The sequence below is a fragment of the Acromyrmex echinatior genome, chromosome 6 (genome assembly GCF_024713525.1).
Source record: "Acromyrmex echinatior isolate Ae372 chromosome 6, ASM2471352v2, whole genome shotgun sequence".
Lineage (NCBI taxonomy): Eukaryota > Metazoa > Arthropoda > Insecta > Hymenoptera > Formicidae > Acromyrmex > Acromyrmex echinatior.
This window is the reverse complement of record NC_141857.1, coordinates 12,144,824-12,171,973: the sequence shown is the minus strand read 5'-3', so window position 1 is coordinate 12,171,973 and position 27,150 is coordinate 12,144,824. Positions and strand designations below refer to the sequence as shown.

The following is a 27,150-nucleotide window of genomic DNA, read 5'->3' as shown; positions in this document are numbered from 1 at the left end:
CCAAACAAAAAGGAAATTAAAAACTCGAATAAAAGAACATGGCTGACATAAGAAGATCCACCTCTGAGATGTCAATGGTTTCACGTTACCAGTTGAATGAGATGCATGAATTGGATTGGAATAACATAAGAATTTTAGACACAGAACAATTATTAATGAAAAGAAGAATTTCTGAAGTGATATACATTAAAGGCCAAATAAGTGGTATCAATAAGCAAAGTGACACTGAAGGTTTGTCTGATGTTTATCTGCCTCTTGTTAAGAAAGATCTCTCTCACACTTAATAAATAATTCTGGAACTTTCTAAACTTTTGACTTATATATATAAATAGTGGTAACATATATGATATGACAAATAATAACACACAATGTCACGACAAATTTCAATCTGTGCAAAGGATACACTTGAGATTCATCATTATTTTTTTGCTGTAAAACAGATAACGATTCTATTCTCACACATTTCGATTAGAAGATATTAATGATAATTGACGGTGTAACATTGTTGTACGAGGCACCTTCACATATGAAAGAACACGTTTATATATAATTATATCATACGACAGTTGAATTTAATGTCAACTATATGTAACTCTGCGTTTTAAGAATATTGTGAATTTACTGAAGATGGCCGAAACGTCTAATGTTTTTATTAATATAATGATAATTAAATATCACAAACTATATCTTGTGTGATGGTTTTTTTATGCTCTTTTTTTCATACGTTTTGATTTATAAACCACGTTCGTTTTTATGAAGTCAATTTAAGGCTGCGTGCATACGAGCACAAATCATGCTGGCATCAGATGATATACAAGCAGTGCCTGTCTCACAATTATAAAAATGAAAATCAAAAATAGAGGCAACGTGGTCACAATTCGACGATGTTCAATCACAGATTGAGACGTAAATTATTCGTGCGTGCTTACATATAATTGTTAATTGAACTCAAGGTTGATCGCCTTGTTTGCTGATTGAGTTATTAGAGAATTTAGTCGAGTTAAAGGATATTCATGAGCAAGTTAGAGTTTCAAGAATTGAAACTGCGATACAATGCGAAAATATGTCTCCTCGAAATCTGCTTTAATTTGCTCTAGTAACTCAATCAGCAAACAAGGCAATCAACCTCGAGTTCAATCCACTCAACAATCATATGCAAGCACGCACGAATAATTTACGTCTTCCAAAAATTGATCTGCCGTCTTTTTCAGGTTCTTTCGAAGAATGATATTCATTCTATGACACATTTCGTTCGCTGATATACAACAATCAGTTACTTTCAGGAATACAAAAATTCCATTATCTTAAGGCAGCTCTAAAGAGAGAGATGCAGAAGTGATCCAATCATTGGAAATCTCAGCTAACAATTACGTGGAGCAGATGCTGGAAAATCGGTACGATGACAAGCGGCTAATTATTCAAAAACATTTCAAGGAATTATTCAAACTTCCACCTATTGTTAAGGAAAATCATACAAAATTACATCAGCTAGTGAATGGCATTCTAAGGCATTTGCGAGCATTGAAAACAATTGGCCGTCCTATCGATTCTTGGGATGACATTCTCTTATACTTAGTGACTGGAAAGTTGAATGCTACAACGAACAAGGAGTGAAAAAACATAACAATGACATTCCCACATGGCGCATGGTTACCGAATTCTTGGAACGTAGGTGTCACATATTAAAAACAATCGATCGAAAGAGACAAGGGCAGTCTACTGCATCGTCGCAACTCAAAAGCGCACACACAAGAGCAGCATCACATGAACAATACAGTCATCCACAAACAAGGCAGCCTATCAAGTGTGCAAGGGCAACCATTTCATTTTCTAATGCAAGCAGTTTCTCAAACTTTCGCCCGAAGCTCGTTTTAAATATATTAAAAAGCATAAATTATGTTTAAATTATGTTTAAATTATGTTTAAAATCTTCGATTTTCGTTTCACACAGCCGAAACGTGCAGGGCAAGCAACTACAAAACATGTGGCAAACGTCATAATACGTTGCTACATATGACACAATAAAATAGTATAGAATTTGTAGACTCATCGCAAGGAAAGGAAACACCACCATCCTTGTCGATAAGTGTTTCGCATATAATGAATTATTCTTCATTTACACAAGTACTTCTTTCAACAGCACTGATAAACGCAAAGAACTGCCAGGGAGTAGCACAAACATGTCGGGCATTATTAGATTCGGACTCCCAATCAAATTTCACTACAGAAGATTTGGTTCACTGTTTAGATCTTACCAACATTCCAGTGATAGGAATTAATCAATCATGGAATCGCACACAAGAAATGGTTAAAATCAACATAATTTCAAAGCATCATGCGTTCAACGTTACTGTTGATTGTCTCGTATTGAAACAAATAAACGACCGTCTGCCTAACTTTCCGCTTGATAGGGCGAGTGTGAAACTACTACAGAATTTACGATAGATCCAACCTTTCATCAATCTACAGACATAGACCTATTAATAGGAACTGAAATATTCTAGAACATCATATGTGTTGGCCACATCAAGGAATCTTCCATTGCTTCAGAAGATATTATTCGGTTGGATATTTGGCGGCAGATGCACACAGACCTTGAGTCAATCCAAGTACAACAATGTAACTCAGCAATACAGTCACCTATTGCGAGTTTGGAGAAGGCAATTTCTAAATTTTGGCAGCTGGACTAGCTCATTCATTAACCTACATTTACAGCAGAAGAAAGGGAATGCGAAGAGCACTTCAAGGAAACTCATTATCGCAACTCATTCAAAGCAAATTCGTAGTGGAAATGCCACTAATGCCACCAAACAAGGTGCCGCACAATCATTAGGCAATTCTTATGACATCGCATTGTAACATTTCTATTCGCTATCAGAGCACAAACTGAGAAAGAATCCACAACTAAAGGAACAGTATATACAATTCATCAATGAATATCAAACTCTTAACTATATAAGATTAGTCAATGCAAACACGCAAGACACAAAACTCATATGTTATCTACCGCATTATGCAATTGTGAAACCATCCAACATGACCACAAAGATTCGAGTCGTTTTCGACACTTTATATAAGACTGATTCAGAAATGTCACTCAACAACGTGAATGGTAGGACGTATACTGCAACAAGATGTCTTTATATTGCTCATCAGATTTCGTCAATGGCAATATATTCTCGCAGCAGAAATTCAAAAAATATATAGATAAGTCTTGATTCATGAAAAACAACGAAGCTTACAAAGAATTTTGTGGTGCGCAAGAAAAATGGCGTGCAAGTTTTCTAACTAAAAATCGTGACATATGGCACAGCATGTGCACCATATCTAACTGTACGAGCATTATAGGAAACTAACTTGAATCAACACGAAGAGCCAGTTGGAGCATCAAGGATCTTAACGTCAACAGATTTTTACGTCGATCTCATCACAGGAGCAAACACAATCCAGGAACTCGTAGTTATTAAAGAAAAAATTCTTTCCTCTTTCTGTGTAATACGCTGTGAGTCATTTTTATCAAGAATTAAAATATTACACAGCGTATTACACAGAAAGAGGAAAGAATTTTTTGTTAAGGAATTTTAAGAATATTGTAAGATTATGTATTAATTTTTAATTTAGAACGACATTTATATTATTGTATGATGGCATTGAAAATGACTCAATTGGAGTTGAAACGTTTGTTTTATTTTATTGTATTTTTATTGTTTTTGTATCGAGTTTTCTTATCTGAATTATAATTTTTTATATACGTCATTGGCTCTTTGCCCTTCTTTTATACTACCTTTTGCTTATTACTATAGAGCCTTTTATATTACTTTTAGAATTATATAGCTTCGCTGATGCGAGTGAAAAGGCATATGGTGCATGCATCTATTCTCGCAGTACAGACTCTAGCGGTCACCATCATGTGAGCTTAATATGTGCAAAATCACGCGTGGTACCATTAAAGAATTTGTTACTTCCAAGGCTAGAACTGTGTACAGGATTGTTAGCCACTCAATTAACACACAAGGTTCTACAATTCAAATTTGGATTACAATCAAAATTGATTTCGAACATGTGTATTACTAGTCAGACTTGACCATCAGCCTATCGTGGATCAAATCGTGCTGAAAAAGATGGATTACCTTTGTGGTAAATCGAGTCAGAGCCATTTAAGAATTATCAAATCCTGACAATTTCTTACGTGGAATCATCTCAGAACTCAGCAGATATAATTTCCAGAAGCATGTCACCTGCATCATTATTCAATTCAAGACTCTGATGGAATGGACTTGAATTCATCATGGCTTGCAGATGATTCATGCAATTGGCCAAACAATATTCCATCAAAAAGGGGAGATATCAGAACAAACAACGTAAAACAGTTCTCATTTCATCTACTACTCAATCGAACTGGGACATTTACAACACATTACTCACAATTTCACAGACTCATCCGAGTCATCGTATATTGCATGCGTTTCATCAACAACTGCCAAAGGAACAAATTTAATTATAACGGAAATCTTGACAATTTCTCTATGAATGTTTAAGCAACAGCCTTCGCACAAGAATTGAGGAGTCTTCAACTCAAGGATTCAACAAGGATTTACCGAGAGACAGCAAACTTTTATCTCTCAATTCATTTTTGAACCAAGTAGGTTTCATTTGCGTTGGAGGAAGACTTCAACACTCAAACCTAGGATATTCGTTGAAATATCAATTAGTATTGCCAAAACATCCTTTCACCAGGTTGAAACCATGATTAAACGAGAGCACGTAAGACTCTTACATGCAGGAATACAGATAACTCTTTCTTCAGTTCGTCAAAAATTTTGGTCATTGTGTAGTCGAGCTGTTCGACCGAAGTCATATACAAATGCATAAAATGCTTTAAAGTTAATCCGAATCAGCCAATCAAATCAGCCAATTATGGACAACTTTCCTGAACAACGTGTTCAATATTCCATTCTTCAATGTTAGTTAGTTAGTTAGTTAGTTAAATCTTTATTGTATCCTCTTGAGGTTACAAATATATACAATAACAATTATACAATAATATACACGCACTCTTATCCTAACTTATCCTATCTTATCCTATTTTAACGCTTCTCTCTCTCTTTCTCTCTCTCTCTCTCTCTCTCTCTCTCTCTCTCTCTCTCTCTCTCTCTCTCTCTCTCTCTCCCCTCCCCCCTCCCCCCTCTCTCTCTCTGCCTTACCTTCCTCGCCATTCAAAAACTTTCTCCTAATTGCCTCCCCACTCTCACTCTACTCTTCGTTTCCCACAACATTTCTCCCACACTTTGTTTGGAATCCCGTCTACTTCCATTATCCTTCCATCTTTTAATTTCCTAATCACCTTTCTTACTTCCTTCCTGCTCAGCTCCTTTTCTATCTACCGCTTCGTCCTTTCTCCTTTTCCCCTTACCTCTCCCTTTCACCTCTCCCCCCCACCTCCCCAACAACTCTGAAATATTCCCACTCTCTCATATCTATCCCCTTATTTATTCTCTTCCACTTCTTCCTTTCCCTATTTACTATTTCCTAAACTTGTCTCTCATTCTTCATTCTCTCCACTTCTCTTTCACACCTCTCATTCTCCTCTTTTTTCTTGACTTCACACAACTCTCTTTTTTCTTTCCTGTACTCTTCTCCTCACCCCTTATCTTTCCTCCACTCTCTTAATACTTTTCTCACCTCTGACTTTTTTTCTCTACATTCTATATCTCTCACCATCCTCTTCTCTTCCTTTTTTTTTTCTCTCTCCATTTCTCCATATGTTTCAATACCTCTCTTATTTTCCCTTCACTTCCCTCCATTCCATTCTCCCTAACATCTCTCTAAATACTTCCCTATCTCGCTCATCCCAGATTCCCCTGCATGCTCCTTTCTCTTCCTTCCCTCTCCTCTTCTCCTATCCCTATCTTCCTTCAGTGAAATTACCAATGGAAGATAATCCGAATCCATTGCATCCTCCATTTTCATATATCTCCTCCCTCATCCACCAATATATAGTCAATCACTGAGTTCCTCCTTTCCCCTATATATGTCCAATTTCCTTTCTCATCTCCTTTTACATTCCCATTTAAAATTGACCATCCCTTCTCTTTTATAAATTCTACTAACTTATTTTCATCCTTATTTTTCTTTCTATCCATTTACTTCGTTTTTTCTTCCTCCTCTTCCTCATTCTCTTCCCTTATTTTTCCTCCCTCTTTCCGTTCTCACATTAAAATTCCCCTATCATCGTTTTTATCCCCTCTTCTTCTCCCTCCATCTATTCTGCGAAATCCTCCAACTTTCTTTCCATATTCCTGTAACATACACTCCCATCATCCTTTATTTCTATCTACTTTTATTCTTCCCGCCACCGTATTCTCTACTTCTTTCTTCCACTCCTCCCCCTCAAACAAATCCCTTTTAATACCTATCACCAATTCCCTCATTGCCCTTCCTTTTTTATTTCTCTTTTTTGCAGCCTGCATTCTCCATACATATCTATTTGATAATCTTTTTCTTACATATTTCCATTCCTTCTCCTCCACCCATGTTTCCATCAACACCATGGCATCCCATCTTTCCAAACTTGCCCAAAAGTCTCTATTCTTATTTCTCATCCCTATCACGTTCCAAAAAGCTATCCTCACTCCTTATCCCTCCCCTTTTCCCCATTTTCTTCACCCTTCCCTCTTTTCCTCAGTCCTCTGCTCCCTATTTCCCTCTCTCTCCTCCCCTACACTCCTCTTTATCCTTCCTCTCTCTTTCCCTATCCTTATCCCCCTCTCCATCTCCATCCTTCTTGCCCATCCCTCTTCCTATTCCCCTTGTTTCTGTCTCTCCTTCCTTCCTCTTTCTTTCTCTTTGCTCTTTTCTCCATCACTAATTTTTCCCCCTTCCCCATTTCCTTCCCCTACCATCCCTTAGTTCCCTCTTCCCTCTCATCACTCCATTTCCACCATTCACCTTCAATCCATACCTTCTCCCCTGCCCCATTCTCTTCTCCTCTCCTTCATAATCACCTGTCTCAACATTTACCTCATCTTCCTCTCTTACCAAGTCAAATCTTCTTCAATCCATATAGCCCTTCCCTTCAGCTTCCATTTATTCTTTATTATATTTCTCTTATCGTCTAAACTACCCAACGTTACCATCATCATCTATTTCTTCTCCCACCTCTATCTTTTTTATCTTCTCTATCTTCACCCCTCACTTCTTCTTCTCATTATATCTTTAATCTTTTCTATTTTCCCTTCTCCTACATTTAACCCTTTTATAATATTTCTTTTTCTTTCCTCTGTCTCCCTCCATTCACTTCTTATTTCCAATCTTCTTATCCTTTCCATCCATCTATCATTCCCTTTCCTACTTCCTATCTCACTCCCGTCTCGCTTTGTCTACCTCCTCACCTCTCATGCCCCTACCTTCACTTTATCCAATTCCTTTTTCAATGTCTTTATCCTCTTCACTATCTCCTCTTTTTCTTGTTCTTTCTTTCTTCCCTCTCCTTCAACTCTTCTTTTATTCTTTCCACTTCTTTTTTCATCATCTCCTTTTGCTCCTCAACTCTCTTATTTCTTTCTTAACTTTCCTTAATCTTTTCCTCATTTCCTCCCTCATCTCCTTGATTTTGACTGGCGTTCTCATCGTTTTTTACTCCTCCTAAAAACCTCCTCTACTTTCTCCTCTTCCACCTCTCTTCCCTCTCTCTCTCTCTCTCTTCCTTTTTATGAACTTCGCCAACTCACCTGTACTTCTACGCCTATCCTTAGCCAGCTTTCCAATTCTATTTCCGTCATCTATCCCCTCCCCTGTTTCTCTCTCTCCCCTCTTCTTCTTCTCTCTCTCTTTCTCCCTCTTTCTTCCTCCATCTTCTCTTTCCTTCTGCGCTATCTCTTTCGAACAGACTCAACTTATCGATATCTCTATATTTCGAATCGACTCCACTATTCCTCTCTATTCTTTCCCGAACATACAGGGTTGGCCATATTCGACGGAAAGATCTGGCAACACTGTAACTTTTGACAGAGATGTTAGATCGAGTAACGACGTTTCCCATGATTGAAAAAAAACATCTTTCCGTCGAATATGGCCAACCCTGTACTTTACTCCACTATCCACTCCTGAGCTTCCACCTCACCGCGCACCACGTGCCTGATATTTAATAACTCTCCTAACCTCAATTCCTTTCTTCTCTATCTCCTTCCCCATCTACAACTCTTTTCCTCCACTTCCCCCCCTCCTCTCCCCCTCTCTCTCTCTGTCTATCTTCACCCTTTGTTCTGCTCATAAATCGTCCATTTTATTCTATCATATCGGAAACGAAAGTCCGATTCTCCAATGTAGGAATAGACTTTTGCGGTCTATCTATATATTTCATGTTAGAGAATCAAAAAGACACAATGCCAAGGTTGTAATCTTGTATGTATCAGTTTTTGTATGCTTTGCCATAAAGACCATCTAGACCTTGCCTGAGATCTGATCATAGAACGTTTTATCAACATTCTCAAGCGCAAAGAGGAGGACCATCTAACATCTTTTCGGATAACGCAACAACTTTTGTCAAAGCCAATAAGAATTTGAAGGAAGCTTTCAAGCTTCTCAAGTCAAGACATGCAAGAAAAATTATTTTCTATTATGGCTGAACAAGATATCAAATGGTACTTCATCCCTCCAAAAGTTCTAAATTTTGGGGAAATTTGGGAAGCTTCTGTAAAGGCCTTTAAATCGCATCTAAAAAGGGTTGCAGATACATCCTTATTGACGATCAAAGAGATGCAAACTCTCACTGTACAAATTGAATCCATCTTGAATTCTCGTCTTTTAACTAATCTATCAAATGACCTTGATGATTTGTTCTATCTCTCTTCTGGACACTTTCTCATCGGAGACGCTATACCAGAAACTACAGTCCGGCAAAATGATCTCCCACATTTTAATCTTTAATAAAAACGCTATTGTAAATACTATTTAGATTTTATTTTTATTAACTGAAAATTTATGCTATGCCATTTGTTTTTATTGAGTTTTGAAAATTACAGAGTCCAAGTGGCGACCATTTTTTTCGATACACATTCGAAGCTGATTTCTAAAAGTTTCCATCACTCGAGCAATAATTTGAGGCGATATTCCTGTAATTTCTTGGCGTATTACTGCTTTCAATTCGTCAATAGTTCGGGGGTGGTGTTGAAAAACCTTCGCTTTCAGGTAGCCCCAAAGGAAAAAGTCGCAAGATCGGGTGAACGCGCAGGCCACCCAACGTCTCCACGTAACAAGATTACGCGTCCTGGAAACATTTCCCTTAAAACGTCCATTGTCCTTCTTGCCGTAGCTCCATCCTGTTGAAACCACACATCCGAATGTTCAAGTTCTCTAAGTTTTGGTCACCCGATCTTGCCCCATGCGACTTTTTCCTTTGGGGCTACCTGAAAGCAAAGGTTTTTCAACACCACCCCCGAACCATTGACGAATTGAAAGCAGCAATACGCCAAGAAATTACAGGAATATCGCCTCAAATTATTGCTCGAGTGATGGAAACTTTTAGAAATCAGCTTCGAATGTGTATCGAAAAAAATGGTCGCCACTTGGACTCTGTAATTTTCAAAACTCAATAAAAACAAATGGCATAGCATAAATTTTCAGTTAATAAAAATAAAATCTAAATAGCATTTACAATGGCGTTTTTATTAAAGATTAAAATGTGGGAGATCATTTTGCCGAACCCTGTACATTGCTGAACGTACCAGAAACCCGATGAATCGATGACAGAGAGTGAAACAAATGAAACAACATTTTTAGAACAGATGGTCCAAGGACTATCTACATCAACTTCAACACCAAATAAATAGACGAAACAAGAGAGGTTCTCATCCAGCACGGGGATTTGATACTCTTGCGTGAAGACAACATCCCCCTCCCCCACTATATTGGCCTGCCGAACGAATTCATGAGGTTCATCCAGGGATGACGGCATCATCCGAGCAGTTACCATTATGTCATCCAAGGGATTCTTCAAGAGATCAGCCAACCGTATTTGTTTATTTTCAATTAAGGAAGACTTTGAATCATAAATATATCTATGCAATAGTATAGTCATTTGCTTCACAGCCGGTTTAGCATAATTTCAGTTTTTTTTTTGTTTCGTAAAGCTAAGCTTTCCAAGGTGGCCGGCATGTTAAGTATTAGTTCGAGCACTTTATGCTATTCTCATTATCTCGTCCTAATAATCCTGTAGTTCTTATATTCATAAGTTTAATTATCATCAGAGCAGAGATTGATTATCGATCTCTTCACAGCAACGCTAGATTATTCATTTCCGGTTAGATTTAAGAACGTGACTGCTGTGTATCGCTTCACGAGATCATTCAAATAAAACAAGATTTCTCGTCACAAGGAAAAAAGGCAATGTATTGTGTTAACCTTTATACCATACAATAGAAGATTGAAGCAATGTTGCTGCAATATTGCAGATTGCAATGTAACATTGCAGAGACATTACAGAAATGAAATTAACAATATGCCTGCAAAATGTAATATGCTTGTATTAGGTGTTGGAATTAATTCGTAGCGTTTTACAAGTGATGGGAAGTACTTTCATTAATGTATTTTTTAATGCTCATGTGAAATAAATAACATTCTTTCATTAAAAACGCTACGAATTAATTCCAACACCTAATAATATTCCACGAACATTGCAAAATGTAATTCTTTAATTGTTACAATAATAATAATATAAAAATATAAGTTTTTACAATATTTATGTAGTACAGTTTTTTATGATATAATAATTAATATAATTCATTTTATATTTAAATAAAAAATTTATTGATCTATTATTTGACGGCCATTTCATTAGCTAAGTTTTATATTTATTTTAAATATGATATACATCAAAAGATTGTATAATATCGAATTTGGATACAATCATTGCATCATTATCGGAAAAGACAATAAGCAATTAAGCTGCTGAAAATGATTTATCGAAATATTAATTATGTGATCGATGATGTATTTATGCCTCATGTGAACGCAAGAATAAATCAGCGTCTGAACTTTATTGATAAATTTGTACCGTCATTTTTTAATCAACTTCAATTGATTCGGAGTGGTTTCGAATTAAAAAGAATCACTTAACTTAATCCACGATTAACTTACCAAGCGACTGTATTATTATATTAATATGGATAATATTTGTAGTTTTTTATTAGGGCACACACATACATACTTTATCCTTACGAATAAATTTATCCTTCAGAATTAATATTGGTCATCTAAAAAGTATCCGCGGTACTTTGTCACTAGATATATGACCACCAACATACATCTAGTGACAAAAAACCGCGGATACTTTTTAGATGATTCCCAATACTATATTTATTGGAATATTTTATGGTTTTATCATTAAAAAATTGCTTTTGGAAAGCACATATCACTAGAAATGTGATTTGTAGAAAAATTAAAATTAGTGAGCTATATGTATAGAAATAGTTTTTTAGAGAGTCTTCGTAAAAAATTTATCCAAATACATTACATTGCAATATTGCTGGAACGTTTTGTTGCAATATAACAAAAAGCGAACATCTTAACGTTGTTGGAATTTTGCAACAATGATTCAGCGAAGTTTCGCAACCACCATGTAATATTGTAATGTTTCAATGAAATTATTCTGCAATGTTTCTGCAATCTTTCTGTGCTGTATAGGGATCATGACCTTAACATATGTCAAAGTCAAGGTCATTGGGGCTGGATCCCCTAATCGACTTTTACCATAAATTTATATGCAAACAAAAAGTTCTTTTCTATATTTGAATAATTTAAAAATATCATGAGACTTTTAAAGTATGAGGATTTTTGAAGCTTACAAAAAAATGAAGAAAAAGTATGATTTGAATGAACATAACCTCGAATTCATGCGATTGAAGAAAAGGGACTTGCTCTTGCAAACTGGCTAGTTCGGCGCTAATCCGATGATGGCGTTAGTTGTAAAAATCCCGAGTGGTACCGTAACCAACTTCTGTGGTTGGTCTGCCTCTCCCCAGCGTGCCCGTACGAGTTTATTTAGAAACGAAGTATCTCAACCAATGACATGGACAAGACGTCCCTTATAGACGAGAATAAAGTGTAGAGTTCATCTAGAACGAATGTCAGTACTGTTTACGCTGACCCCATCCGCCTCATCCTGAACGTGACATACACCTCCGCAGTGGAGAGAACAACGAGAACACTCTAGTGGCTTTCCTTCAAGGAAGTCTCCCTCGTTATCTCGATTCCCGTTTTCCCGCGAGATTTCAAACTATTCGCATTCTCCAACTAATCTTACACGATATACAGGATATAGCAAAGCAAGAAATGAATTTTACTTAATGATTTATTAAAGTCTATTCTATTAGGTGTAAAAACAAATAAGTTTCCGCCGTTTTTATCAAAAATTAAGCATTTATTGTAAAAGAACGATACATAATGTTTTATTGAAAGTATTGTCCATCGCTAGCCACTACTTTTTCCCATCTTTCTGGTAGCATATGGATACCGCGTTGGAAGAACGCTTCATCTTTTGAGGCTATCCAATTATCGATCCAATTTTTGATATCTTCATATGATGTGAAATGCTTAGACAGGCCATGCGCTATCGATCGAAATAGATGGTAATTGGAAGGGGCAATGTCTGGTGAATACGGCGGGTGGGGTAGAACTTCCCAATTGAGTGTTTCCATGTAGGTTTTGACCGGCGCCGCAACATGTGGTCGAACATTGCAGGAGAATAATTTTATCATGCCTGGAGTAATAGTGGGCGCGTTTTTCCTCGAGTGCTCGGCTCAATCTCATCAATTGTGTTCGGTAGAGAGTCCCAGTAACGGTTTCGTTCGGTTTGAGCAACTCATAATACACGACACCAAGCTGATCCCATCAAATACACAACATGAGTTTTTTTCCATGAATATTCAGCTTGGCTGTCGATGTTGAAGCATGGCCAGGTGATCCCCATGATTTCCTCTTCTTTGGGTTATCGTAGTGGATCCATTTTTCATCACCAGTGACTATACGATGTAAAAAACCCTTTCGTTTATGCCTGACAAGCAGCATTTCACATATGGAAAATCGGCGTTCAACGTTTCTCGGCTTCAGTTCATGTGGAACCCAATTCCCTTGCTTTTGAATCATTCCCAATGATTTCAAACGATGTGAAATTGCTTGTTGAGTTGCTCCTAATGTAAGTGCAAGTTCTTTTTGCGTTTGGCACGAATCTTCATTCAATAATGCTTCCAATTCCGCGTCTTCGTACACTTTCGGCCTTCCGCTACGTTCTTTGTCTTCGACGTCAAATTCACCGTTCTTAAATTTTTGAAACCATTCATGACAACTTCTCTCACTTAAGGCAGCCTCACCATATGCTTCTACAAGCAATCGATGAGCCTCAGCTGCAGATTTCTTCAAATTAAAGAAGTAAATCAAAAGTTCCCGCAAATGACGCTTATTCGGCTCAAAACTCGGCATTTTCGCACAAAAAAAATATATGATGCTGATACAAAATCGCTAGTATTTCAAGGTTATGTTGTTGACAGATGTCCAACCTTACGGTATAACATGTTTTACATCAGACAATTTTAACCATAGCTTGCTAGTGGCACCGTCTTTTGTCAAACGGCAGAAACTTATTTGTACACCAAATACAATGTGCTTTTTGTTTTCTGTTTTCTGCTTTTTACTATTTTTTACATCTTGTCTTTTTGCTTCTTATCCGGTTTTTGATTTTATGTCGCCCAAGATAAAAATTAATGAATTTAAAAAAAACACGTAGCAAAAAATGCAATTGTCAATAAAAAAACGGTTGCAAAAGGGCAAAAAACAAGAGATAAAAAGCAAGAAACAAAAAACAAATAGCACATTGTAAAATAATAAGCTTTAATGTATGCAATGTTTTATTTCATACATATAATGTTTTCTTGATGTATAGTACCCTCCATAAGTTTGGAAACACCCTACATTTTACAGGAAAACCATTACATGAGAGCGATCTATACATCCCAACAAACAATAAATTATTGAAAAATATTGAAAATTATTCATTGAAATAATAATGTCGAATCAAGTTTATAAATTTTTTAATTCCTTTCTATCCATAATCCGCTTGAATCAGTAATTATGGATTAGTTATTTACTTTCTGTATCTCACCCAATGTGCAGACATAGAAATGAAACGTCCGACCAATTCAGTTGAATCCGTAATTACGTATTGATAATTTATTTAATTTTGGTATTTTGCCCAATATCCAATACAATGTGCGACTAATTCATTTAACATGTGGTATTGAAGAATTGTCTAACATAGGAGACTCACTAACTACTAATCACCGATCTCGGCAAGTGATATCATTGAAAAGCACGCACTGAGGTGATTACATAAGTCATTTTCTCTCAAATAAAAACTCCGGTGTAATATACAGAGTATGTAACATTGCGGCGACTAATTTCTAGACATAATTCTGGCCACGACAGTTCAGGAGTTACTCTGTTGCCATGAATCCGTAATGTTGTATACTCTATGTATAGTACTAAGGCTTAAAACACGACATATCTGTGATCACTATACTGCGAAAGTTTATGCAAATGTATATTTTTAGAGATAGTGTTAAACAAGTGAGACCTTGATATAAGTACGTTTCGTCATTATGTATTCGTCATATTATTACATTTTAAAAATATATTTTTTAATTTGCATATTTTATATATTGCATGTTTTTCATATTTTGCAAATTATTTCCTATATTCTTCATATTTTTGGCATATATTGGCATATATTGAGTTAAACTTGTTTACAAATTAATTATTACTTCTGACAGATACTACAGCTATATGTTGAAGGCTGATGAAGATCTGAAAATATTTTATCCTCACATGCTGCATTTAACTTGTTTAGCTTATGAATTGCATCGTGTTGCAGATCAAAAAGTGGATCTTCATTTTCCATCGGTCAATAAATTAATATTATCTGTAAAAAAAAGTTGTTTTGAAAGCACTTCTTCGAGTAGAACACTACAAGAAAAGATTAGAGAATATTCCATTATCAACTGAACCAGTAATAACTAGATGGAGTACTTGATTAAAAGCAGCTGTTTTATGCAACACATTTGGACGTAATTAATGAATTATTCAATTTTTTTATTCCGATGATATTGCTTCAATTTCATCGGCACAGGAAGTTCTGAAAAATAAAATTCTCTCTTCAGATTTGGCATATATAAAAGCCCATTTTGGAACCTTGCCAATAACAATCGAAAAATTAGAAACAGTAGGATTGCCATTAATGGAATCAATAGGTTTAATAAATGGAGCGATTCAAACTTGAAATGCATTCCTGGCAAATGTGGACAAAAAATATCTTTAAAACTGGATAATGTCTTAAAAAGAAACAAAGATTTCACAGTCTTAAAAATTTCAAAATTCTGGAAGGAGCCTCAACGGCACAGTCAAGTTGAAGATGAGATTCCATAATGTCATCGGAGTAAATTCAAATATGCACCAATTACATCATGTGATGTAGAAAGATTATCTTCAGCATTTAAACATATTTTTTCTGATAAACGTCATCAATTTTCACTTGATAATTTAGAGAAAACGACTTGTTGTCTATTGTAATTTGTAACTAAAACGCGACATTGTTTCTATATGTATTAGTAGTTTATATACGTATCAGTAGTTTTTATAAAATGTTGCAGTAGTTTGAGTTAAAATCATACATTATGTGAAAAAGATTATATTCAGCATTTAAATTTATTTTTTTCTGATTAATTTTTCTAATAAAAAATGCTATCAATTTTCACTTAATAAAATTATGTTTAAAAAGTGTTATATATATCTATAATGTCATGTTATAACAATTTGAATTAAATAAAAACTAACTTTTACATATATTTCACACATATTTTGCATATTTTGTGCATACATATTGCATATATGTTGCATATTAACGGTACATAATTCTTGCATAAACTTCCGCAGTCTAGTGATCATCGTGATATACTATATTTTTCCAATAAATCACTTTCTGAGACCACAGACTAATATTTCATTTCTGAATCTATATGAATCCATTAGAGTTTACATTATTATATTTATCTAGACATATAAAAACGGATTCAGTGCATTCAGTTTCTACAAAATTCAATATCTTTTTCACGGATAATGCGGATTCGAAAATTTGATTCATATGGATTTATCCAATCCAATCCATTCTCATAATGCTGGGATGTTTCTGGTTTAAATACGTCGTAAGATGTCTAAATGACGATTACTTTTATTTAGAACACCTATAAGCTTGCATATGCCGAAAATATGTCGAATATACAATCATTTCATTGGAGCGCTCAAGGTTGAATTTCGCGTTTTGTCTATATTGTTTATATATTGTCACTTGTTTTGCAACGTCGTACTTGCGTGCATTGTATATACACATCAGGTCGTTTAATTGTAGTTTAATGTTTCTATAAAAGTGGTAAACTGTATTTGAGTCGCAAGTTGATTTCAGACTCCGTAAAAATTGTAAATGGCCCCGAAAAATTAGATTTCGTATGAATCATATTGTAATTGAAATTCCTTATTTTAATAGCATGTTATAAATAATGTACGTATTTATGTACTTTTCTTTTTTATGTCTTTTTTCAATTAAATAATTATTTACGAACCAAAATATATCGATTTTATTATATATTTTCTTTAAATTGCATACTTTTTTATAATGTGTTCCAAATTTCCAAACTTATGGAAGATACTGTAGTAGTTTGCTATAAATATTAGAAGCATATATTTTGACGGTAATGGTAGAATAAATATCAGAGACATCTAATCAGATGATTAGACAAAAGCATCAGTTGTGACGATAATCACACACACGTTGAAAGTATTCATTTTTACATGCAGTATCCTCCATAAGTTGGGAAACACATTACAAAAGTGTGCAATTTAAGGAAAATACACAATAAAATCGACATATTTTGGTTCGTAAATAATTAAATTGAAAAAAAAAATGAAATCAAGTCACTTTAGGAAGGAAAGGAGATCCTAAAGTGAAGCTCAAATTCCGACGAAGTCACCAGAGGTCGCTGTTTTTCCAATGCATTTCGATATGTTGTATGTACTACCACATGCAACCTATAATACACGCAGTCGCATGTTCATGTCAATTTTCGTATAACAAATTCGTCGCGATAAAGTATCTAAGTCTAATTCTAACGTTTATTGTTTGTGCAAACTACGTGTTTATGGATTACTATTTCGTAAATACAGATTGCAAAACTTTCGTATCAAGCAAATGTTATCACGACGTGATAATTTGAAACGTCATGTTACACTAAGAAATGGTAAAAAATATATTAATTTCGAAATTTTTGTCATTCTCGATATAAATTTCATCTCACAAACATGTATTAATGCATATACTTTCTGAAAAAGAATTCTGGAAAAGAATTCTCGAATCTGTGAAAGAGAACAAAATATTTGTTATATAAAAATTATATAGTAAAATTATATATAGTATAGTACATATATAGTATAGTCGGTAATACAAACGGCTTTAGAATCCCCTTAACATGCCTAACGCGCTTCGCTCGGTTTTATCTCGCCACGTGCTTGCACTTGACAATAAGTCGGGCGAATTTGACTTTTCATAAATTAATAACTCGTTAACTGCGAAAAATGCACAATGATACAGAACTTTTCTTTTCAGTTTAGTCCATTCCGTCCTTATACAAGAATTTTATCGTTAATTGTCAAATATCTAATATACAGAGTGATCCAGACCAGCCGGAGGAACCGGTATGTATGTACTATTTATGAAAAACTAAATCGAAAAATTCTCTACAATTTTACAATTTTCGCAATTTTTTTAATTGTAATAAGCAGAATATCTTAAATCGACGCATAAGATAACATTAAGATATCTTTAAGTTCTTTAAAAAATATCTTTTTCATAAAGAACTACGAAAAATATCTTAATATTGTCTTATACATCGATTTTATCTATTTTTATTCGGCAATTTTTAGATTTTTAATATCTCGTCGCGATTAACAGTCGCGTTAACAGTCGCGATGCAAAATAATGGAGGATTTTTTAATTCAATTTTTCATAAATACGTATGGTAAGTATATTTGAAAGTTTGTTAATTTGAACGCTGGTACACACATCAAATAAAATACCTTTTAATAATCAATTCCAGTTAATTTTTTGCTATTTTCTTAAAGTTCTGCAATAATGCCAACGGTTTTTATAGGTTTTGTTCAGGTAATAGGTCTTACCTTTTAGTATTTTTAAACAATTTTTCAATTAAAGTGCTCGCACGATACCACAAGAGTAAAATACCTTCTACAACCAGCTTTTTGCATTTTCCGATAGTTCTGCCGCTTTCTACATGTTTTGCTCGGAGCTTTTAAGTATTTTCAATCAATTTTTTTAATATCATAGCGCTGGCATCGCATACAAGAATGAAGTAACAAGAAATTATGTTTTTCACTGTTTACACAAATCAACAGAAATCATCGGAACTATTGCAGAATTAACAGAAAATGCCAATAAATCGGCTGAAACTGAATGTTGAGAAGTATTTTACTCTTCATGTACAGTGCCAGCGCTCTAATTGAAAAATTATTTACAAATATTAAAAGGTCTGAGTAAAACCTATAGAAAGTGTCGGAACTCTTGTAAAATTATCAGAAAACGCTAAAAAATCGGTTGGAACTGCCTGTTGAGAGATACTTTAGTCTTGATATGTGATGCCAGTGCTCAAATTAAAAAATTGTTTATACATACTAAAACTCTGTTGTAACTCTGAGCAAATCCTATAGAAAACATCAGAACTATTTTCCTATAGAAAACAGCAGAACTATCGGAAAGTGCCAAAAAATCGGTTAAAACTGACTGTTAAAAGATACTTTACTCTTGATGTGCAATGTCATCGCGCTGATTTAATAATTATTAAAGAGTATTTAAATATCGGAACTCTAGATAAAACCTATAAACAGTGTTGGAACTGTTGCAAAACTTTAAGAAAATTGCAAAAAGTCAGCTAAAACTGACTGTAATGTTATGGTACTTTGTTCTTAGTAGTAAAGAAAATAAAGGGCATGTAAGAGTCAAATTTAAAAACTTAATATATGAAATATAAAGTGCTTAATTACATTCGTATGTGAGCTATGAATATTACAATATATATTACATGTAATGCCAAAAAATGTAATATACAATATATTGTAATATTCATAGCTCACATTTTACAGATTAAATATTTTATACTTCATATGTTAAGTTTTTTATGTTAAATTTAACTCTTACATGTCCTTTAATTTCCTTACATTATTATTTGACACTAAGAGTCTTTCAATTTACCAGTTTAATTACTTTACTTTTGTTGTGCGGTATCAGAACAAACGAAATATATTTAGAGAAACTATTAAAACCTATCAAAAACTGTAGATCTTATCGAAAACTATAAGATTCAATTTAAATTGATTTTTTTCATATCTTGAGAGATCACGAAAAATTAGCACTCCAAATTTTCAAATGTTATTTTTTTTTAATTAAATTAACAGAACTATTTTTAAAATCTATCAGGAACTATAGAATTATTGCGGGTGCAATGAAACTTGTATCAAAATTTGCCAAAAAATGAGTTGCTAATTTCACACACGCACACACAAAACATAAGGTATATCTTTACTCCTACACTACTTGAACTGATGCACATGGCGCAATAAGTTGAAGTGAAACAAATATACGTTTGTTTCGCTTCAACTTATTGCACTTTATAAAGCCGGTCATAGAAATTGGTTTTTATTTGTGGATTCATGAATAAGAACCAATCACTCGGTGAGTAAGCTGCATTCCGAAACCCATCGAAAAAAAGTGTTGCAATCTTTCAGTGACCGGCTACACATACACCAGTTTAGATAGTGCAGGAATAAAGAATATACCTAGTTTCTTATAGTTTAGTTAATAATAATTGAAGATTTTATATATATACTCACACCAAAATCTTTCAAATGCTTTTTTGGGCCAATTCCAGATAACATTAATAACTTTGGACTCTCAATTGCGCCAGCACTTAAAATAACTCCTTTCTTTGCTACCGCTATATATTTATTACCAAATCTAACGAATTCAACTCCCTCGGCTTTATTAAAGTTCACTAATATCTTCAATAGTATTTAATAGTAATTAAACAGAATAATACCTTGTATTTATCATGCATAATCTGAAATAAAACTGAAAAATGATTCAGATAAACTTACTTTAGTAGCGTGTGCATGAGTAAGTATAGTCAAAACATGATTAGGCTTTTGATACAATATTTTGTCCGTACTCCATCGTCTGCCATTCTCCATTGTTAATTGAGCTTTTGTAAAACCTGCAACAAATATTGTAAATATACAAATATAACATGTAATTTGAAATTTTATATAGAAATTAGATACCTATGTCCAATTGTAAATTAATGTTGCTTATATTATGATTTAATTCCTTTACTGCATTCAAAATTACATCAGCAAAATCAGTGGTCCATCTTAAATCATTGATACTTATTGATTCATCATTTTTTGCAACTGATTCTATGATGTTCATATATGTAAAAAAAAATCAAAGTGTGTATAAATATACCTTTCTTTCTCCTAAATTCGTTTTAAAATAAATGATACAGCTTTTTACCAGCAAAATCTGGAAACCATTTTTCATAATCCAGCCGATGTCCTAATACATAAGCCATAAAATTTAGACGGCTTGTACCTCCAAGAATTTTACCTCTCGGCCATCTGCTTTGCTATTAAAAAGGATCTTTATGACAATATACAGGATATTTGAAAAATAATGATAATAAATTTTTCGAATAAGGGTAGAGTACACTAAACTGAGAAAAAAGTCCTCTACCATTTTGCAATTTTCGCAATAGTTAACAAGATATTAATTGCTAAAAATTGCCGAAAATTGATCTTCATAATTTTTTACTCAAATATTATCAACTTAATAAGAAAACTACAAGAGACAAAAATTGTTTATTTTCTTCTCATAGAATTCTACGAATTTTTTCAGAATTTGTTATCAACTTTTTAGTACTGCATTTTCTCATTTTTACCAACATGAGAAAATACGGTATTAAAAAATTCTTAGAATTCTATGAGAAGAAAATAAATAATTTTTGTCTCTTGCAGTTTTTCTGTAAAGTTGATAGTATTTGAGTAAAAAAATGATTGAAGATCAATTATCAGCAATTTTTAGCAATTAATATTTTTAGTTCATTCTACCCTTATGTAAAAGATTTATCATTATTTTCCAAACACCCTGTACATCAGTGTAACATTCTTGATAAACACATAAATTTATATCACATGAAATTAATATTTACGTTATTAATTAAGCCTTTGCATGCATGTTCTTGAGGAACAGTGACATATTGCCAATCATAAACAGTATTCTGAATGATTGGTGTCAGAAGTGGTATGTCAAGAAAGAATGGAGCAGTACCACCTGCTTCTAATAATAATACACTATGTTTATCCTCTGCTAGATTCGTTGCGAGAATTGCACCAGCACTACCAGCACCAACTAAAAATGCAAATAAGTGTAAAAAAAAGTTGCTTTAAAAAGAAGTGAATTACATAAGTGATAGTAATTATTTAGAATAGTTATCTCACTTCTCATTTCAATGAAATTAGGCTCATTCAATGCGTTTTCACTCAAAACGAAAAAATCCAGCAGAAAAACGCAGCGATCAGTCCCGCCAATCGAGATATTAAGCGTTAAAGATGACGACTATTGCAATTAGAAAATCTGTCAGCTGCAAAATGATGCAAACATGCACTGTGGTCACATTTTCATGCTCTAAGGCTACATGTGTATGCGTTTCACTTTTTTGCTTTTACAATATATTAATGTTTGTTCATTAATATTCAGATCATCTCCCTTTCATCGCTCATGGGTTTACAATTTTCCACGCAAAATGCAGTTCCACATAAGTTTAGAACAGAAGTTTATTTTTTGCACATAGCAAGAGCAGAGCAGGTTTTCATTTTCAGTGAAAAAGCATTGAATGAGACTAATTTCATTAAAATCGAAGGTGAGAGGTAGCTACTCTAAATACTAATTACCAAAGAAAACAGACCATTAAATTTATTGTAGATAAATGTCTGCTTGGAATATTTCTAACTCATGAAGACAGAAAGGTGTGAGAAGTCTTTTTAGAGCGATCTTTTGCTGTCTAGGCTGCAACTTCTAGACAGTTAGGCCTCAAGTGAGTAGAATATGTTATTTTTATTTTGTTCAGAGGGTGGCGTAACCGCCCCGAATCAATAAGCACTAATCTGTACACTCCACTGCTACATGAGATTAATGATTACGCAGTAACACTTTAGTCAATTTCAACGCTCAATATCTTTGCAGAGCAGTCCCGGAGTTTTTTCTGTCACATTCTTTCATTTTACGCAAAAATATGTCGAATAAGTCTAATTTCATTGAAATCGGAGATAATTCTTCTGAAGAATTACCCTCATTTTATCTCTATGACAGATTTCCTAACCTCAATAATAGTCAACTTTAATGCTTAATATCTTGATTCGTGGGGCAGAGCGACACTTTTTTTCTGCTAGATTCTTTCATTTCATGCAAAAATACGTCGAATAAGCCTAATTTTATTGATTTTTGAGATAATTGCTAAACTGTATAATTACCAATTTACTTTCATTTATCTTAATTAAAAAATTGTAATTAAAAATTGTTTACCAATAATATAATCATATAGCTGCATATCTCGAACATCATTGAAGAACCATTGAAAATACATATCCAGTATATAATCTAAATGAATATAAAAAAGAAATAACATTGTCAATGCATTGACAAGAACAAATAGTAACAATTTCATAAAAATAAACATTTTATAAATTTCTTATTCTCGCCAATTCATTATTATAGAATATTTTTTCTATTGTGAATTTTAATCCTCATTAGGACAAAGTACCACAGTCCAACACAATTATTCTCTTTTTCTATGTATTTCTAATGCAATGACTGCATTCAGCGGACTCAATAGTTGAGTCAGCGCTCGCTGTTAGGCCGGAATCAAACTACGTATTGAAGAATGAGATTGAAGATTAAAAGATTGAAGTTTAACCAATCAGAACAAAAGGATGTTACGTCCCAAGGTCCAACCGTTGGTAATTGACACCTGGACAAACCGGGGACCAATGGGGTCCGGGTAACAAATCGAGAGTTGCGCGTCCTTTCGGTTAAGAAGAAACCTACGGTAATCCCTTCATGAATCTTGCTGGTGGTTCGGTCCGTGGTGCGGGACACGTGGCTCAGTCTGGACTCCGGTTGGTCAGGCTCCTTGTAGGCCTCGATGATTGGCCGGCGCTGATTCCGCTCGTTCACACACACGATCTCCAAGTTAAACGATAAACGTATACGCGCGGCGGCGTTTATTGTAAAAGGAGAGGTTTCGTCAAATATTATTATATATACGTACTTATAATTGCTCAAAAGTAATTAGTGTATTTTATAACTTCTGCAGTTGCTACACACATATCCAGATTTATGTTATAACTAATAATTAGATGCGGTTAACTAGGAAGGTTAAATAAGATGTACCTATGATTAGATTGGATTGCTCACGCGAGTAGAATTTAGGAATTAAACTAGAAATCACGATACTCTGGAAGAGACCGTTTCTCTTCGACCAGACCGGACCCCGGGAGATTTTGAACTAACTCCTTAAAACACTCGCTGCTCGCGAGAGAGAGCAAGTCCCGTTTTTAGAACCCGAACGCTTTCAGGAAAAAGGTGCCCCTCCATGCTGGTAGGACGCGTGAGGTGGGGAGAAGATGTCAGGGGCGGTCCCTGTAGTTCTAGTGCCCCGTCGGTTATTGAAGTAAGGAAAAATTTGTAATTTGGCCAGGGACATTCCTGGACAAGTTTTATAAGTACCGCTGACGTGACAAGGAACCAAAATTTCTTTGTTTTCATTGGTGAAATTTCATCTTTAAATCTTTAATCTCAATCTTCAATGTATAGTCTGATTCCGGCCTTATTAGTGTATTCTTTTAAATCATCCAATCAGCATTTTAGATCTAGAAGAATACATCAATAGCAGCGAGCGCTCACTCAACTGTTGAACGCAGCATCGCAACATCGGTTTTTTTGACACGTCACTTGAAACGAAATCATACGGTGTGAAAAAGAGCTGCGGAATAGAGAATACGTCAATGAAACAATCAATTAGCGCTATTCGGAATAACGCAGAATAACGCTGATTGGTTGCTTTTATGACGCATTCTCTATTCCGTAGTCGTTTTCCGCACCGTGTGATTTCATCCTTACGGCTTGCGAGCCTATTGTGTAAGGCCGTTGTGTGCCGTCCCATTAAGCACGGATCGGAATAACGGATCGGATTCTGCTAGGGAATTCTAGTGTATTCTTGATCCTGCTGATCGAAACATTAAATTTCCTCTATCCCGGACGGATCGGGTATTTCTGTCCGCTCAAATTTTAAAACGCCATTGTGTTGGAAGAATATCATCAGGATATTTTGTTTTATTCCGACTTGTGTCAGTTATGTGATGTGTATGTGTTACGTGTGTCACCAGGACTTCGTACGTAATAACAAGTCAAAATTCTACCGAGATGAATACCAATAATCAAGGAAAAGGTAATAATAATTTTAAATGCACATTGTTTATTATATTCATAAATTATTATTATTTATAGATATTTATTATTATCCAGAACATATCATGGGATTATATTCGCATATTAATAGATTATATGGAAATTTTGTTTGTTTATCAAAAAACATGAAATTGACAAATGGTGTGTTCGAGGAGACGCTATTAGCGCTACTTCTGTCATTCTATCTCTGTTGTTTATTAGACGTAAAATTAGGATAGGATGACACAAATAGTGTTTTTCAGAATGCACCTAAAATCTGCTGAAAAAAATCTATGTGAAAAATCATATGGACAAACGCTGAGATAGCAATACTTTCTTTACTGGCTTTCCATTTGACAAGTGTCGTTCTGTCTTTGTCATTCTCTGAATATCAAGAATAGAACGATGTTTGTGTCGACTTATATCATCAAATGGAAAGCACCCTATATTATTTGAACTACATTATCTGAACATATTATATGGATTTTTTCATGGTGTAGTTTTATCACATCATTTTTCCATATGGTTTTCACTGTATAATTTTCAATATATGAATTTTTTCTTTACAGACATCAAATATTATATAATTCATGTATTCATATTTGCAGGCTATAAAATACGATTATTGTGGGTGGATAATGTATGGATCTTGTACGGAGATTCAAGCCCATAACTGCTTCAAAAGTTACAATTTTTCATATTCTCGTTATCGACGAGAAGGGCCGTGCTACAATGAGTAATTTTATTTGCAAGAAAATATTTTCACAATTAGTTTTCAAGTATTAAATATATTCAGTAAGTATATTTATTTATATATAAACAGCAGTAAAGCAAATAGGAGAAAGTACGGAGGGATTCATCACCATCAGAGAATAGTAATGCATTTACTTCATACTCAGTGGACCTCATGGATGAGATGCTCATTGATGCCGTTGAGCAAAGACCAGGTCTATACAATTAAAAGTTGCCAGTTCAAAAGCGAAGCCTTGCATACAACAAAAGTTGTGGGATGAAATTTTTAATAATATAAAATCTTGGTAATATAAAATCATTTTATGTATTCATAAATGTATATTTATGTCCATATTTAGAGCGCGCTAAAGATATAGTGTTTTGTCATTCTATTTGCATCGTTCATTAGACGAAAAACAAAGAATAGAATGACAAAAACACACACTAACATTTTTAGAAGCACATTCTGAATACGAGCCTTATGCCCATATTCATAGTCAGGCCTTATATTTAAGGCTTTCTTAAATTTATCTTTGGTTACTCTAAAAATTATTTCATTGGTTACTGAGCATCTAAAGATAAATTTAAGGAAGCTTTAAGTACAAGATCTGCCTATAAATACGGGTAATAATCTGCACTCGCAAATAGGCTAATGTACTTTTGTATTTGTGTAAGCTGAATTCATAATTTGAACTAGGGATTTTTAGGTTTTAAAGACGTAGCGTGGATGAAATCTCGATGGGCGTACCTGAGAGACTGTTACTCAAAAACTCGCAGAAAAAAATGAAAGGTTATGTATGTAGCGGATCAGGTGCGGAAGCGGATCATCATCTACAGAAAAGTACTTTCCGCTTCTTTAAGAATGTATTTAAGAATGTAATTTCTAGATGAGGCTGTACAGGAAATGCCGTGCGTAATAACTTGTCTAATATAGATTTTAGAATATGAAAAATATATCATATTTTTCTTATTTGTCTTTATTGTTTAATTTTAGTACAAGTTTTCTATCACAGAACATATAATATGATGAAGCTAGTGCATTAAGTCCGAATTCGGAATTTCAGCAATGTAATGTGTCTTTTTCAACAGATTATAGCACGCCATTTATGAAACATCAAACTGTTCGATTCATTGCACGCGATTAACAAAAAAACAAAAAGATGAATTAATTTTGAATAACTAATAATCGACATATCTCATAGATTTCCATAATTAACTGATATGTTTTCATATTTTTCATGATTTTTAATAAATAGTTATATTTAATAAATAATTATAATTGATTTTTTTTTCATATACTGTAATAGTCTGAAATTAATCTTTTTAGATTGTGTATTTCCTTATATTTTTTAGTATCTTATTATTATATATTATATATAGTAGTATATAACATTTTATAATATATAGTATTTTATAATTTTTTATTATTTTTTAATATATTTTTTATATTTTAAATATTATTTTTTAGTATTTTATTTATGTTCCTTATAATTGTCTTACGTTTTTCATGGATAATCAACTTGGTTTAACAATGTAGGAAAATTGTATTAAATGGAATTTTTTGTATTGTAGGAAGACAGTATGATCTCGATTTGCAGACGCTGCATGAACATATTGCAGCAGTTGCTTGCCGAAAATACTCCAAAAAAGGATGCAGTGGACAGTTTCCTGGAACAGTTGGGAGATATCCTGCGTAGGTTGAGCTTCGAAGAAGGCGAATACAAGTAGAATTGCTGCGTCTCGTTCACACG

The 27,150-nt window shown here is 34.0% G+C and overlaps 2 protein-coding genes across 11 annotated transcripts in view; both read right to left on the bottom strand.

Moving 5' to 3' along the window:
* LOC105148554 (glucose dehydrogenase [FAD, quinone]) overlaps window positions 1-23,121 on the bottom strand; it is a 151,801-nt gene extending 128,680 nt beyond the window's left edge. For 4 of the 10 annotated variants that reach the window (XM_011060343.2, XM_087406772.1, XM_087406776.1 and 1 more), the window contains exons 1-6: window positions 22,745-23,121; window positions 21,372-21,571; window positions 20,678-20,789; window positions 20,446-20,580; window positions 20,263-20,378; window positions 19,999-20,166 (exon numbers count right to left, since the gene is read on the bottom strand). In XM_011060343.2, coding sequence (XP_011058645.1) covers window positions 19,999-20,166; window positions 20,263-20,378; window positions 20,446-20,580; window positions 20,678-20,789; window positions 21,372-21,571; window positions 22,745-22,898 — 885 coding nt within the window. In that variant the 5' untranslated portion in view covers window positions 22,899-23,121. Of the gene's footprint in view, window positions 1-19,998; window positions 20,167-20,262; window positions 20,379-20,445; window positions 20,581-20,677; window positions 20,804-21,371; window positions 21,572-22,127; window positions 22,238-22,541; window positions 22,615-22,744 lie in introns of those variants that run through there. The other 6 variants (XM_087406778.1, XM_011060345.2, XM_087406779.1 and 3 more) reach the window with 6 other exon arrangements.
* On the bottom strand, window positions 5,511-13,357 carry LOC147909457 (uncharacterized). The gene is made up of 2 exons (XM_087407212.1): window positions 6,321-13,357; window positions 5,511-6,143 (listed from the first exon to the last, which is right to left on the bottom strand). The coding sequence occupies exons 1-2, from the start codon at window positions 6,600-6,602 to the stop codon at window positions 5,967-5,969; spliced, it is 459 nt and encodes a 152-aa protein (XP_087263338.1). The 5' UTR covers window positions 6,603-13,357; the 3' UTR covers window positions 5,511-5,966.
* Window positions 23,122-27,150: the final 4,029 nt, after the last annotated feature.